This window comes from Corythoichthys intestinalis, chromosome 7, assembly GCF_030265065.1.
Source record: "Corythoichthys intestinalis isolate RoL2023-P3 chromosome 7, ASM3026506v1, whole genome shotgun sequence".
Classification (NCBI taxonomy): Eukaryota; Metazoa; Chordata; class Actinopteri; order Syngnathiformes; family Syngnathidae; genus Corythoichthys; species Corythoichthys intestinalis.
The window spans coordinates 29698158-29715242 of NC_080401.1; the positions used below are offsets into that span (position 1 = coordinate 29698158).

General features: G+C 39.8%; 1 protein-coding gene across 1 annotated transcript in view; it reads left to right on the top strand.

Moving 5' to 3' along the window:
* The window catches only part of syde2 (synapse defective 1, Rho GTPase, homolog 2 (C. elegans)), an 85204-nt gene that overhangs the window by 36457 nt on the left and 31662 nt on the right, over positions 1-17085 (top strand). The window contains exon 5 of the mRNA XM_057840838.1: positions 1560-1686. Within this exon, the coding sequence (XP_057696821.1) occupies positions 1560-1686 (127 nt within the window). The remainder of the gene's footprint in view (positions 1-1559; positions 1687-17085) is intronic.

Sequence of the window (17085 nt, forward strand, 5' to 3'; positions counted from 1 at the left end):
TGGGAAAGGATACAAAACCATCTCTAAAAGTCTGGATGTTCATTAATCGACAGAGAAGTTGTCTACAAATGGAGAGAGTTTGGCACTGTTGCTTCTCTCCCAAGGAGTGGCTGTCCCTCAAAGATGACACCAAGGGTTCAGCGCAGAATACTCAGAGAGGTAAAAAAGAACACTTGAGTGTCTGCTAGAGACTTACAGAAATCACTGGCACAGTCCAATTTCTCTGTGCACACATCATAATATGTAAAACTACAGCCAATAATGGTGTTCATGTGAGGACTCCATGGAGGAAGCCACTGATGTGTAAAAAAAAACATTGTTGCTCGTTTAATGTTCGCAAAAAGGCACTTGGACACTCCACAGAAGTTGTGGCAAAATATTTTGTGAACTGATGAAGCTGAAGTTGAATTGTTTGGGAGTAACACACAATGTTAAGTGTGGAGGGAAAAAAATGGAACAGCTCAACACACAATGTTAAGTGTGGAGGAAAAATGGAACAGCTCACCAACATCAACACCCAATCCCCACTGTGAAGCATGGTGGAGGGAGCACCATGATTTGGGGCTATTTTGCTAACTCAAGGCCAGGACAACTTTCAATTATTAATGGAAGAATGAATTCAAAGTTTATCAAGATGTTTTGCAGGAAAATCTGAGGCCGTCTGTCAGACAGTTGAAGCTAAAAAGAGGATGGATGCTTCAACAAGACAACGGTCCAAAATACAGAAGTAAATCAATTTCAGAATGGTTTCAGAAGAACAAAATACACATTCTGGAGTGGCCAAGTCAAAGTCCAGACTTGAACCCCATTAAGATGCTGTGGCATGACCTAAAGACAGCGATTCATGCCAGACATCCGAGGGAATCTGACTGAACTACAGCAGTTTTGTAAAGAAGAATGGGCCAAGATTAGTCCTGATTGATGTGCCGGACTGAACTGCTGCTACAGGGAGCGTCTGGTTCAAGTTATTGCTGCCAAAGGGGGGGCCACAAAATATTAAATGTATTAAATTTCCCCCTTCTGTCCTTGTTTGCATACTATCCTCATTAAAATATGAAAACCTTTGTTTGGGTGGTTTTAGTTAAAACGGACACTGTTTTTTCATTTGTGTGATTTTGACAAAGGTCAGATCACATTTGATGGTTATTTTATGCTGAAATGTGAGAAATTCCAAAAGGCTCAGATACTTTTCATGCCACTGTTTATATGTATTTCTATTAATATGACAAATCATTTGTATTCGATGAAGGAATCCTCTTCAATCAGTATGCTGTTGTAATATGGATGTTACTGTTCATTGTATCATAAAAGACTGGTGATATAAAACTGGTACTGCCTTGCCAATAAGTATCTTTTCCTCAATTAAATTTATTATCTGATAAACAACCCTAATATACAGCACATCATTAAGCATCACACAGTGACATTAACCCCTCACTTCTTCGAATGCTTTCACACTTAAATCCTTCAGGGGTGAAAGCGTCTCCTACTTTGGTATGACTTTCGCATGAGCAGTGTATTTACTTGACCTAATTTCACATTGCGTGGGGTGTTTACAGGTGGTGGGACTTTACCGTCTTTGCGGTTCTGCAGCTGTAAAGAAAGAGCTACGAGAGGCATTTGAAAGGGACAGCTATGCTGTGGAACTATGTGAAAACACCTATCCTGACATCAACGTAATTACAGGTAAACAAATAAGTGCAAGTCATTGCACAGGCATCATACATCTACATTTATGACACACAAAATGAAAAAGTTGTTTGTGAGATGAAATACATTTTTATGTAATATCTAATATTCAATATAATCTATAACATTATTTAGCTAAATCTTTGATCCCGTTACAATTTCATTTTATTTTTCCTTAGACAATGTTTGTAAAACAAGGTGATAAGGGCATAAGGAAAGCAAGCACACTGACGATTAGAGGTGGTAATCTTCGGGCACTTCAGGATTCGATTGCGATTACAATTCAGAGGCAGCGAATCAATTATAAATGGATTACTGATGCACAACCCCAAACCACCCCTCTCTTTGGCTGCTTTTGATGTTTCACACATTCATTACAAAAATAGTAGAAAAATCCTCTTGAGCTTAAAGTGCGTATGACACCAAAAAGCATGTTTATTTCATATTTCACGCAGTGTTTTATGCTCCTAAATGAAATGGACCGCTTGGATGTGTGTGGAAGCGATCGTTTTATATATTCAATTTTTGAATCCCGAGCCATGAAAATGAGTGTCTTCCGACTCCAGTCTCGGGTTTAGGGCGAATGCGTATGTGACGTCACCCGGGTAAGCATCTCACAATACAGCATTGCTTTATAGCATGCAGATGGACTGCGGATTCAGCTAATTTTGCGGATTAATTTGTTTATTTTTCGCATCACGCCAGTCAAACGGCTGCAGAAAATTGTTGCTGCACCAGGGAGAGGCGTGTGAGCCTTTTGGGGTTTCAAAAGGTTCCCCTTCACCGCGGATATTGGCCAAAACAAGCCCTACTACTGTGGGACCTGTAGACTTACGAGGAAGAGAGTAAACATTGTATTATGTCAAATACTGGGATCAAGATATACGTTTTAATATGGAGGTGGCATGCACTTAGTTGCTGATTGTCCACCGAGAATCCCACTCGGCCGACGACCGACGGCTTGTTTTCAAACACCCCTCTATACTTGGCTTATTGCCCTCTTCGTGTGCCTGGTGTTCTGTCAAATTTTCAACCCCATCAGAAATGGCTTTAACTTTATGTTAAAAAATGGCCGCGAATACAGCGATTACAAAGTAAACACTACAAACTTTCTTTACACAAAGGACTATTTATTTACGTTTGATCATGGACGGACATGAAGAAAAGTTCGCCTGAGACACATCCTGCCATGTTAGCTGCACAACAACTGCACGACCCTCTCCCACTGTTTACGTCTTCGCCGTGTAGTAAAGCAATATTTTACGCCATAGTCGTGTTGACCATGTGGCAGCTACGTGCTCCTCCGACATCGACCGGTTTGTCCGGCGGTACTCTCCAGCTGCCTCCCCGGCAAGCTCTCCTGTCCGCAGCAGGGGAACGAGCTGTAACTTGCTGGCCGCTGGGTGGGTTGCCGATCGGCGAAGACAGTCGACAACCCCGCCGCCATGTGTGAGGATCCGGGCTAGTTTTGTGTGAGTTTTCGATTCGAAAAGCGAAAATGAGACTTTGAGACATCACTCGATTCAGGTTAGCATGTCGGCTAGTTGTCACGCCTCTTGGTTTGTTTACATTCTCCGAAGCCGGGGCAGGGAAATGACAAAAGCCGGACTAACTACTGTGGCATAAAAATATCATTCGGGAGGTGCGACATTAAAGGTGAAGTCGACGGTTTTGACCATTATGGAGTAATTTTGCCATGTCGTACTGAATAAATGCATTTTGATTATTTCATATTCCATTTAGCATAATACTGTTATTTTAATTTGGATGTTTGTAAATCGTTCTCGAATCTTCCACGGCCGAATCGCGAATAATCTAAGAATCGAAAATTTCACACACCTTTACTGACAATGTAGCCACCCATCCAACTATATATTAGGGGTTTGCCATCTTAGGCACCCTACGATTAGATTCGATTAATATTCAGGGTGCTACGATTCGATCAATTAACGATGATCACGGTTTTGACGATGATCGCGGTTATCGCGGTTATCACGATTATCGCGATTATCGATGCATCGTACATTACTAAATACAGTAGCCAAACACATTTATGTCCATTATTTATTTAAAATATCCCAATGATTCAACAGGAACGATGGAAACATGCCCATACAACAAAAAGCTGCCCTTAAGCTGCTTTTTAATTAATTAATTAATTAATTAATTTATTTATTTTTTACAAGAAAGTACAAAAATATTAACCATTTTGAAGGGAGTACTTATTTCTCTCAACAATACAATAAAATTTACACAGGTGGAATGAATTCCAGATTTTCTGGAAACAAAGTGTCTTTAGAAATAAGACTTCTTTTAACCAATACACTTTGTTTTCACAGATTTATGTACTATTTCACATGTTTGTAGTGTTACCGCTGTACTTAATCATGGTTTTACACGTTCTGCATATGAAATACACGTTAGCGAATTAGCTAATTAGCTTAGCGCTCACCGCCAACTATTAACATCTCAAAAACAACTACAATAAAGGCTAACCAGAACAGGAAGGTTCATGTACTCACCTCTTATAGATGCACACAGGTCTTAGCAACACACTCAGGACATTTTTAATTGAAATGCCTTAAAACTACTGCTGCACATCTGAAAGACAAGCAGCAACGAGCTATCTCTTCCCCTCTTGGTCTAAAAAATAACTTGCGCAGGGTCGCACTTCTGTACCTGCCTGTTTCATACACAAATTTATTTTCCAGTCTTTTAAAAAGGAGTAAATCTCTCTCTCAGTAACCAGCAGCATCCATCATAATGTGCGAGCGCCCGTCAATGCTGTCCGGACGGCAGACGTGTCTTGAATTTCGGTCTGCTACGAGCGGCTGCCATAAAGTTATGAGGGAAAATAATTGTTTTTGAACCTTTATGAATCGTAATCGAATCACGATGCATGTAATAATCAATTTTTTGGAACTCCTAATTTATATATATATATATTCGGCCATGGAAGATTCGAGAACGATTCTCAAACATCCAAATTCCGATTATTGAATTATAACAGGTAAAGCGGAACTAAAACACAGTCAGCGCGGTCTTCGGGACGCAATGAGCAATGGACCAAGAGTAAAAGTAAATATCATGTTCAACTCATGCCGCTAGATTAAAAAAAAAAAAAACAATAATACCTGACTGCGGCCAACAGCTGCTACAAACAACAACCAGTTGCTAGTTGCTACAAACATACGGCCACATACGGCTACGGTAGATATCACACATATATAGAACTAGATGCAAAATGACAGACGACGACGGCGTTAGAACATGTATAGAGAATTAGATGCGAAATGACAGACTTGCCGGTGTTAGTAAACAGCCACCATCTTAAAGCAGTAGACTTCTCGGCAAGATCTTGACTTGAATGTGTTCTAGCGGACCTAATAAACTTTTTATATAAAATACTCCTAAATTGGCAAAATCTTGACTTGAATCTATTTTTAAATGATGAAACCGTTTCAAAAGTTTGACATGTCGAAAGTAGACAGAAGGGAAATTATGGAATAACGGGAGCAATTTTAACAACTTTAACGGTTGATTCACAACATTAAATTAATTGAATGTAGTTTAAAGCTGCTGAGACAGAATAGGGACTTGAGTATTTCATTTACTGTTTTTAACTGTTAACTTGATACTGAAATATTAGTTTGGTTTAGCCTGAGAGGATTTTTGAACAATTATGTAGCTAATGTACAAAACATTAAAAAGGGGGTCGGGTGGTACATCAATCATCGATTTATAATCGAATAGAAGCCTCTGAATTGTAATCGTAATCGAATTGTTAGGTGTCCCAAGATTCCCACCTCTACCAGTTAGATATTTTTTATTTATAAAATCGACATCAAACTGAGTAATTGTGCAATTTGCTAACGGGTCACCTTGATTCAGTGCAGCAACAACAACAACAAAAAACATTTCTTACCTCCCAAAACATGTCTGAACTTGTGTGTTTGTACCAGAAAGGTCAGCACGCATGTGTGTCTCCAAGAGTATGTGATGTTTATTGTAAAAGCATTCCTGAACTCAACATACCAGTATATACTGAAGCCTGAGGGAAGGGCCCACACACACTCTCACTATCAGACTGTGTTGTACATTCTGGTCATTCCTTCTTTGTCAGGCTCCGAGTTGCTACATGTTCTCTACTGTCCCTTCCTGGTCACATTGAAATCATATCAGGACTATGTGTGTGTGTCTTGCCCAATAATACTGCAATATTATATGGAAAAGAAGGACAAAAACCGGTAATCTCAACTAGTATTCTATAAAAAAAATAAAAAATTCCCCAGTAAAATTATTATGGTAGGTTATTCATTGAATGATCGGCCTCTTAATATTGCTACTACTACTACCATTATCTTATTTTTTAAGTGGTACATTTAAATAATTATAGTGTTCGTGTTTATTTTTTTGTTCCAATAATGTGATTTTTTTAAAGGAAAGTTTAGGATATTTGGAAAATTGTTACTTGGATTGAGTGATATTTGCTGTGGTGGGACAAATGGGGTGGGGGTAGAAGAAAGTGTCTTACTCATTCTTTTCTGCCATCAAAAAGAGGAAGAGGCCATGGAACCCCCTGTTCATTTAGAACCCACTGTTGGTTTTAGGAAGAGGCCCCACATAGGCGTTGTCCTATCATGTCCGCTTTGATCAGCATGCATTTGCATGGCAGGGCAAAAAAAAACAGTTAACAGTTGAGCAGGTTAGAAAAAAGGGCCAGCACCAGTGCGGGTTGTTGGTTTTTGTCGCTGCCTAAATTTGCTCTGCCAAGCGAGTTGCTGATAAGCCTGGATGAGTGGAAAAGGACAGCAACAGGGGAACGATGGCAAATATGCACGCTTCACTTAATTGTACTATTTATTGGGGTTTTTTTAGGGGGAGGGGGGCGAAATAGCGTGTAATATAAATTTATAACTGACGTGTAAAAATGTACATAATTTAGAATGCTCAAGCAAGAGGATGAGTCTGTCACACCGCTAATTTAAAAGTGGAGCTAGTCAAAAGGATTATCCAAAGGTCAGGGTTCAGTCCAAAGCTTGCAAAACACGCTCAGTGCGTGGCTTGCCATTGTTTCGAATTACAAGCACATTTCATTTAAAGAATCAAAATGTGCTGCCAACATGAGCAGCACACTGTGGACAATCAAATCACTTAATAAATCTTCAGTGTCATCTTAGGAGCTCCAGAGACATGCTGGTTTCATTTCAGGAGTGCAGTGTGTCTAATTCTATGCTACTGCTATCAACCTGTAGTACCGGTATATTTCGACTGTTTTGGTATTTGTTCATGAATTCAATTGAAACGAACTATACTGCCTGGCGGTAACTGCGCTGATGCAGCTGGTTAGAGAAGTCTCGGAAAGTACAGTAAATTTTCTCTACCAATTTCATACATGGTTAAACGTCTTTCTTTTCTTTTCTTTTCTTTTCTTTTCAGTTTCAGCTGTTAAGAGTGGCCACAGAGTGCCATTTAACTTCCCCCTTGCAATAAACCTCCTAGGTCTTCTTGCATGGTGACTTCATCCTCATCATTCCCCTACGATTTTACAGTACAGTGCTGTCTAAAAGTATTGGCACACCTGGAATTCTTTCAGATAATGCTCAGTTTCTCCCAGAAAATGATTTGCCTGGCACGGCCAGACTGTTCACCCTGTATTTTTCAAACACTGTGAGAATAGTCTGGGACCCACCTCCTTAACGGCCTCTCGAGCCAGTACGAAATCATCCGTCCAATCAGATTTGTTTATTTGCGTGACGTGTTCTTAACCAGCAACGTCAAACTTCCGCGTTCGAGGTCGTCGCCACAACAATACAGATGGCGAACAGGAGAGCCAAGAATATGTTCCAATCCACGGTAAAATCAGTTTTAAATGACCAAAAACGCATCGAGACAAGTCATTGACAACAGTCTTCTCTTGTGCTAGCCATGTTAAATAAACTTCTCCGTTCTCTGCTCGCGCCGCGCGAGAGTTGTCCCTTTACCAACGTCACGTCTGCCCGTCACTGATTGCTCCACTTCGCTGTCTGTTTGCTGTGGCTTGCTCCGCCCTGGAAATTTGATCCGCTCATTGGTCGCCAGACTCTATAGCTGGAACAGCGGTGAGTCTGGTGTACCAGGCTAGAAAATGATTACAATTACAAATGCTTTGGTCAGATGAGAGAAAAGTAGAGCTTTTTGGGAAACGGCATCAACATAGAGTTTACAGGGGAAAAAATGAGGCCTTCAAAGAAAAAAACACGGTCCCCACAGTCAAACATGGCATAGGTCCCCTGATTTTTTGGGTTTGCTCTGCTACCTCTGGCACTGGACTGCTTGACCGTGTGCATGGCATTATGAAGTCTGAAGACTAACAGCAAATTTTGCAGCATAACATAGGGCCCAGTTTGAGAAAGCTGGGTCTCCCTCAGAGGTCATGGGTCTTCCAGCAGGACAATGCCCCAAAACACTTCAAAAAGCACAAGAAAATGGTTTGAGAGAAAGCACAGGAGACTTGTAAAGTGACCAGCAAAGAGTCCAGACCTGAATCCTATAGAACACCTGTGGAGAGATCTTAAAATGGTGGTTTGGAGAAGGCTCCCTTCAAATCTCAGAGACCTGGACCAGTTGGCCAAAGAAGAATGTTCTAAAATTCCAGCAGAGCATTGTAAAAAAAACTAATTGGATACCGGAAGCGGTTGTTCGCAGTTATTTTGTCTAAATGTTGTGCTACCAAGTATTAGGCTAAGGGTGCCAATTATTTGCTCGGGCACATTTTTGGAGTTTTGTGTAAAATGATAATGATTTTTCTGGTCATTCTCTTTTGTGTTTTTTCATTGGAAGCAAAATAAATGAAGATACTACCACCAAAATTTGTAATTGCAATCATTTTCTTGGAAAAATTGAGCATTGTCTGACAGAATTGCAGGGATACCAATACTTTTGGCCAGCAGTGTACTTACTCTTTTCTGAACACTTCAAATCTTCTTGAATTCTCTCTTAATTTGTCTCTAAAACATCTCACCTCGGTTGCCCTGCTAATGCACAGTCCTAAGTCTGGGGGTCACAAGCCATGCACACTGCAGGCCATTTCTCAGTAGCGATAAATGTAGAGGCGTGCGTTAAGAAGGACATCTGGGTTAAAACTTTGCCAAACAAAATGATTTAATCAAAGGCATATTTTAACATGTTTAATAATAAAATCCTTTAAAAAAATAATTGATCTTGGAAGTGATTCCAAGAGTTGCCCTTCTCGTGATGTCTGTTTTCCACAAGCCACGCTCTTCAAAAGCTATTAGAAGTAATGGCGATAAATCGTGGTCTTTAATTTGTCCCATCTGATGTGTCTTTTCCATAGCCTGATTCTTTTCTTTACCCGCACCCTCAGCAGCACTCCAGTGAAGACATGGAAAGTCATTAACAAGTGCCTCCTTTGTTGCCGAACAAACACAGATGGTATTTGGCCCATGCATGGGGGATTAGCTGAACCCAGAGCAGGCCAGAGAATTAGGCAAGCCCTTCACAAAGCGCCTCAGGCTCGCGTGGGTGTCCAAAAAGTTCTTAACCTATAGTTTTGGGTTCGGATATTGCTGATGAGTGTACATGTAGCTAGGGCATCCCAGTCTACCAGGGCTTAAAGTTAAGCTTGCGCATAGGTGCTTTTGGGATTGCGGTAAATATGAAGACACAACAATTTGGGAATTTTGACGTGCCAGAGGACAAGAAAAGGACACACATATCCCTACAGACATTGACACACACACGCAAACACACCCCACACACCCAAATGAGCTCTGTGGGGGCGTACAGAATTGCAGGGAGGGGAGCAGGATGGAGAACAAACCCATGTTTGTTCTCCAGACGCTGTGTTGACTGCAGCGCTGAAAAGAGGAGTGACCTTCCGATATATTTAAACAAGAGGTTGAAGGTAGCACAGTGCCCCACTGGATTCTGTGTCTTGTAGTGTTTTGTGACACATTCAGACCACTGATAGTCTTGACATGATCCAGGTTACTGCTAACATCAGTTAAGTGGGAAGTAAATCAGCAACTTAAGTTGATCGTGGTGGAATTTTGTGATTAAATGTAAACACACAGGTGCTCATAATATTAAACACTTTAAAGTAATTTTTTTTCTTACTGCTTTTAAACAGCACAGATGAATTTACATTGTGTTTATATTTTTAATAAAACAAAGATAAAATTATGGGAATAATAATGAATATTTGCACAGCGTGTTTCACCTCGATTTACATATCATTCATAGCAATAGAATAAGGACCTCTCACTTCTCGTGCATGAGGCACAGATGCTAATATGAAGTTGCTAACGAGTGAGGTGGTCACCTATCTCAGAGCCATAGCCAGCTGGTTTGGGTTTTGCATCACATGAAGCGGTTGATTGGCTTGAATATATATATGTTTTGGCACGTGAATTTATGTTAAATCTCAATAATGATAGAGATTTTGTATATAATGATCCCTCGTTTTTCGAGGTTTATGGGGACCAAAACTCGCCACAATAAGTGAAAAACTGCGAAGTAGTATTGGTATTATCATTATATAGTTTTTTTTTTTTTAATTTAAAAAAAAATTTTTTATAACACATACTTCTTCTCTTCTCTTAGTCTAGTTGTAGCTGGGTTACTTTCAGTAAAGGAGTTGCTGTCTGAGTTCTCAGTCATCTTCTCATCCAGGCATAGACCTTGCTTCATGTATTGGGACACACGTAGTCCTCACGGACTACAAAAACAACTGGACAAATCCTTTGTGAGGTCACCCGTTAACCAACCTCCACTTATCACTTGTCACTTTGCAGGGCGGGACCATGGCAAGCGCCATGCTTTCTATCTGCGTACTCCATACATTATATGAAGTATTTGAATAATTTGTGAGGCATCTGACCACTTCACTCCTTTTACTGATTACACTAGTAAGACACCAGATTGATGAAAAGGTGTTGTCTTGTTTTGTTGGAATGAAATCCAGCACCGACTGCGGCCCTATGTGGAAAGGTTTGGACACCCCTGGCCTATGGGTTTGATACAGCTTCTCTACATGGATCATGAGAAATAAATTGAACAGTGGTTGAGCTAGACACGTTATTTTCCTCGGAATCGTACACTACATTTTGCCGCTCAGTTGACTGTACGAACAGATCTTAAGACTCAACTTGGATTTCTTTATTCCGGTAATCCAGCATTGCTTTGGGTCATCTGTATGTTGTTAAATGCTGCAAATACCATCGAACTATATAGCTTGGTCTCGTCACACGAAGTAAATTTATGTTTATATCGGCGTTATCAACAAATTGTAGATCAGGAGTGCTCATTCTTTTTTGCTCCAAGATCTACTTTTTAAGGAGACAATCTCCGCAATCTACCTGAAGAGCGGGGATGCATAACCACATATGTTGCTCACATAACATAATTAACAATGTACAAAAACAGTACAAAAGTGCAAAAAAAAAAAAAATAATGGTGTTTTTTTATTTATTTATTTTGATGCCACGATCTACCCAAACTAGCGTTGCGATCGTCTGGTAGATCGCCATCGACGTAATAATAATAATTACACATTTACAAACATAAAACATCCCTGTTGTAGATTTTACCATGTTAACATGCGTGCACAAGCAAATTGGAAACAAACCAGCTCAATGTTTTAAACGTAGGTGGTACATGTTGTTAAGTGCAGTCAGTTACTGCTTGTTTTTGCAGAAACTTCATTGGATAAACTGTCTGTACTCGATTGGTAGGAATAAAAACCAGGACCTAAGGCCATTCTCAAGGACCAGTTTGGACACCTCTGCCATAGGCCAAACTTAAATTGAAACCACATTTAAATTGTGAGCAAGCATTCTAGTAGTGATTTATCTTCCTGACTAAGAGATTGAAGCACCTGTAGGGAAACACACCTGTTTACCCCAGAGTCCATGACCTTGTAGGTGTGTGTGTCTGTGTGTAAGTCAGAGAGTATTTAAGCACTTGTGCGTTAGGTGTGTGTCAGGTGCTAACAAGGCCTAAAACACAAAAGTAAATATGCACTGACTCATAGTAGGCTAATGATTTATTTCTGTGGATCTTTGCTCTGACCATTGAAATACATTAGGTGCATTTAGGCCACTCAAGATTGGTCACTCACTTAACCAAAGTACCTGTTTTGCCAATGTGAAACCAAATACAAGTCTGAATTTGCTCAGGCAGTTGGATTCCTGTGATGAAAAAAGATTATTTATCGCCATAGCTCAAGTCCAAATTTATAACAGGAAGCCAGACAATGTCCACAAAGCATTTCCGTGTAATCTGTTTTCAAAATCTGTATGTCTTTTGAGGCATAGAGGAGAAAGAATGTTTACGACTTCTTATCAAGGTTTTCCTCATGCCAGATTTCCGACTTATCATGACGAAGATAACCATAAACAGAAGCATTCAAGAATGTGATTCAGAGTTGAAAAAAATAGAAACGTGTCACAACTTCACCTGTTTGGACGCAGATTGCAGACAGGCTAATAGTGGGGCATTTTATGAAGTTTAAAGTACATGTTTGCCTTAAGCCCTGTTAAAATTTGACTTGCAGTCTTGGAGCTGTCACGGTGCCCATCAAGCTGACAGTGCTCTTGTTTGAATGCGTTGTTTTTCATGTGTTGCTCAGACGGGCTTCCTCAGGAATGCACAATACCTTGTGTGTTTGTAGGGTTGGTGGGTGCACGCATAGAACGGAGAAGGCGATTCAGAGTAAAGAGTTTCAGTTCCGATCAGAAAAACAGTCATTTCATCATTAATATGTGATGATATCAAATAACACACTTTGTACTGTACTTATGCACTCTGCCAAGAAGTTTTTGTTCTCACTCGTGTCTGTTTGTTTGATTACATGTCTGTCAGCAAGATTACAAAGCACCCACAGGGCACAGAAAATTAGCCATAGCTGTAACTGCCACGATCAAATAAGTCAATTAAGGTGTGACTACATTTCTGAAAAAAATGTTTTGAATAGTATTCACACACAATCTTCGTGCCGTGTCCTGTAAAAGGGCTGCTTAAATAATTAGCTATTTATTGCTTTTATAATGGCTGTGTTTTAATGTTAAAACAAAAAAGACTTCATTACATGAAGGTAATTCTTAACAAAAAAAAATAGTGTCAGCTATTTATGCACAGAGTGACAATAAAACTGTAAATTAGCCTTGTAGTAAAGTGAAACAGAATTGCTAAAAATAATTTGGAACTACTAGGCTCTAAATATGTAATTTGACATATAGTGGCGACTGAGAATGATCGTTAAGAAGGGCAACTGATTTGAGCTGGGCCGAAGCAAGAACACTGCCACACCAACAAAGGTGGCTAGCAACACATTAGTTTTCGAGAAGAATGTACTTCTAAGAGTAGTTTTACCACACAATCCTTTATACTTTTACTTGAGTAGACGTGTGAAGAAAAGTTACTCTTATGCCTCTACTTTGAGCCACACTAGAGTTGTTACATTTTTCCTCTTTATTCCACATTATATTTCTTCTTTTTTTGCCAGAAATACACACAGTGGCGCTACCAGTTCTACCAAGGAGACATAGTAACAATAATCACATGACTCCATTCTACCAATCGGATGTAACAATACAGTCACATAACCAAACAAAAGTTTGCAAGTTACATGTCACCATCTGAGTCCTATGATCACGCCGGCGTGATTAACCACGTGGCGTCTTAAAAGCCCAGTTTAAAAAAATGAAATCACAAAAAGCGTCGCTGTTAATATTCCTCGAAAGTGTGGATTTTAAACTCTGGCCCAGTTTTTATTTGGCACCATAGACAACGGAACACCGTAGATATGATTGTTTTAATTTTATGGTAGAAAAAAAGTGTTCATCCATGCATGAGTATGCACTAAAAGGCGTTCATGTGCTTGAGACAGGATGGCTGACGCATCTTTTCTGTATATTTTATTAATTGGAATTTGATGATTTTGGTGTTTGGTGTTTTTTTGGGCCGAATATGGTGATATGATATGTTATGTAGATGACGTTGTTCTTAGAAAAAAATGTATCAAGCAAGCTACCCAGGGCATGCCAAACATTTTTACATGGTATATAGCAGTGTTCACTAAATCCGGACCTCGGTGCCACTTCTCCTGTCTTGTTTTCCACGTCTCTCTCCCGTAACACACCTGAATCAAATGATTATGTCATCAGCAACCTCTCCAGAAGCCTGATAATGAGCCTGATTATTTTGATTCAGGTGTGTTGGAGGAGGGTGACATGGAAAACACGACAGGAAAAGTGGCACCGAGGTCCGGATTTAGTGAACCCTGGTATATAGAGATAAAAGAAAAAGTATCTTGGCTAAAATGGCTAAAAACCAACTAAAAAGGCTCAGGACCTCAATGGCTAAAAACCACTTAGAATAAAGCATTGGCAGCTGTCTCCAATGGTAAATATGGAACACCCATGGCCTCATATACACAGCACGTTTCTCTTATATATACCTGGCGAAAGAGCAGCTACATAATGTGGGGTCTGTGTTTGCCAAAACAAGCCGGCATTTGGACAAACTTTAACTGGTTGTTCCCTTGTGTAAATGTGTTCATTATTTAGAGTTTCCGAAATTTTCACATATTTTTTTGTTTTTGTCTGTCTGATTACAATGTTTTAAAAAAATAAATCATACATTATAAGCAGTTACTCAATATTTACTAATTGAGTATTCTTTTCATTAAATATTTTTGAGTAATTTGTTCTGGTTGACTACTTGTACTTGAAGTTGTATTTGAGTAATATAATTTTGATGTAACGCCACTCTTGCGTCATTACAATTTTTGGCTGCTCAACCCACCTCTGCCCACCAACAGACACACGAAAACACAGGGTGCAGAGACAGCCCTGACAGATAGATTGATAAACGTGTAACTTCCTATTTTCAGCAACCTGAATAGAAAACAGAAAAGTAAGTCATTACATTGGGAATGAACGCAAAAAAAAAAACAAAAACGCAAAAAGAGACAGAGACAGGGAGGGCGAGAGAGAGAACGAAAACAGTTACCACAAACGGCTGTCACCCTGCCAGAAGCCCGTATTATTCCAGTACTTATCCATTATCTTCACTTAAGATAAAAGACATGCCTACAATACTTCAATGTCTTTTTAGAGGCAGACAGTATTTTCCTGTGGCTGCAGGAGGCTCAAGTCCAGGTGTGCATGCACCACCATACACACACAGATTTTTTGGGGGGCAATAATGTGGCAAAAATGCGGCACAAAGCATAGCATAAAATTAAAGGGTGAACCTGGGATTCCATTGTTTCTGAAACCTCTGCATTTTGGTTGTGACACGTTAGGCGCATCGACCTAAATGGCATTTTTTTTACTCAACAGGATTTATTATTTCTAAATAATAATCAAACAATAAAACCGCACAAAAAAAGATGATGAAAATATAATAATAATAATAATATACTGCAGATCCATAGAAATGTACCGTATGTAAGTATACAGTCTGTGACTGCGCATGCATGCGCAAATATGTATCCAAAGTAGAATAAAGGTTTTTTCAACTTAATTATTCTTTTGGGAATATGAGCATTTGATTATATACGTATTGTTCGTTACGTCACAGGCAGCACAGTATCGTAGTATTCTGTGCAAAGTGTCAGTCAATTCCCTCGATTAGATGGCAAAGTGTATAAAACACATGGATGCGTCGGAGGGCTTTTTTCAGTGGAGACTTTTTATTAACAAAACAGAACCGGCGTGGGACACTGCCACTCAACACGGCGCTTCTGCGCAACTTCAACTAGCACCTGCCTCTCTCTCTTTTGCGCCGCCCAATTTTTTTCTTCTGCGCTATATTTGTAATGCCATTCATATTGAAAAAGGATAACGGCCCCTTGGGGATCCCGGTAACACAATACAACAGCAAAAACGTCTTTTAGAACTACTCCTTCTCCCCCTACTAGTAAGAGCTACGTCAACGCAGGCAGGTGCTGCCCCCCAGCTGCCGGAGGGATTCTCTTCAAATTAGTCCCGGAAAAATCATGAATTTTCATGAATTTATAAAACCCGGCCGGACTATACGGACAGGATGTGAAAAGTGGACATGTCCGTGCAAAAGAGGACGTTTGGTCACCCTAACATAGGACTATTATTTCTCTCCGGAGTACTACAATCGCACGGGTTAGTTTTAAGGGCAGTTATAGAATGGGATCATTGGTACAACAATGAACGTTAAAGTTACATTTGCGAATTTTGCCTCTATTTATTTCCCTTGCTAGATGTCAAGAAGAAAGAGGAATCAGCAATGCTATTTCGCTCGCTTTACTGAATGTGCGGCAATCCAATAGACACAATAATGTTACACGTTTCCAGGGAATGAATACTGCCAAGCATCATTTAGGCCAGGGGTGTCCACACTTTTTGTAAAGGGGGCCAGATTTGGTGTGGTAAAAATGTGGGGGGCCGACCTTGGCTGACGTCCTTTACCTAGAACAATATATTAAAGCAAATTTTAGCAAGCCATTCAGTGTGTCACGTTTGCTTAATTATTTTTTTCTCTTTCGACTCTCGGGCTTTTGCGAAATACTGCTGCTGTGACATTAAACTAGCTTCAAGTTGCTTCAATTTCTCGCTACGTATCTTCCCTGTAATCTTGTCGTACATGTCAGCGTGTCTTGTTTGGTAATATCGCCTCACATTGAAATCTTTAAAAACAGTGACGTCTCTTTGCAAATGAGGCAGACACAGTTTTTGCGTATTTTAGTGAAGAAATAGTCTAATTTCCACCTATCCTTGAAGCGTCGGCCGTCACAGTCAACTTTCTTTTTTTTTTTTGATTGGCACCATTTTAGAAAATGGAAGTAATGGGTCACACGGAGTAAGGTTGCTTAGCCCTTAAATACCTCCAACATGAAGCAATTATCAGAGAATCCCTAAATTTGAAAAATAAGGTCCTAATGAAACCTTTTTTTCCAAATTTGTAAAAAGAAAAGTCAAAATGAATATGTGTAATAAGCGCTCTATATCTATAACCCATGCTGAATCATGTGGGGTTTTTTTTCTCATGGAACCTGCAGATGCATGTGTTGACTTGCATCCATCACTTTTTTTTTCAAAAAGAAATGTCAAAATTCTTAATTAGTCTCAATATCATGAAATTTTAGTTGTATGAAATGTGATACGTTTGGCAATAAAGGGTTAAAGTGCTGCTGCCTTTTAGTGGGTAAATGAGAGGCAGCATTTTGGGTGTAAACTACTTCATATCCTGGTTGCAGTACTGCTGACCAATTTATTAAAAGTTTGTGTTCGGGCCAGACGTTATTGATTTTATGACAGAGGCTGGGGGCCGGATGAAATTTGACCACGGGCCGCATTCGGCCCCCGGGCCGGATTTTGGACATGTCTGATTTAGGCCATTTAATATATTCATGAA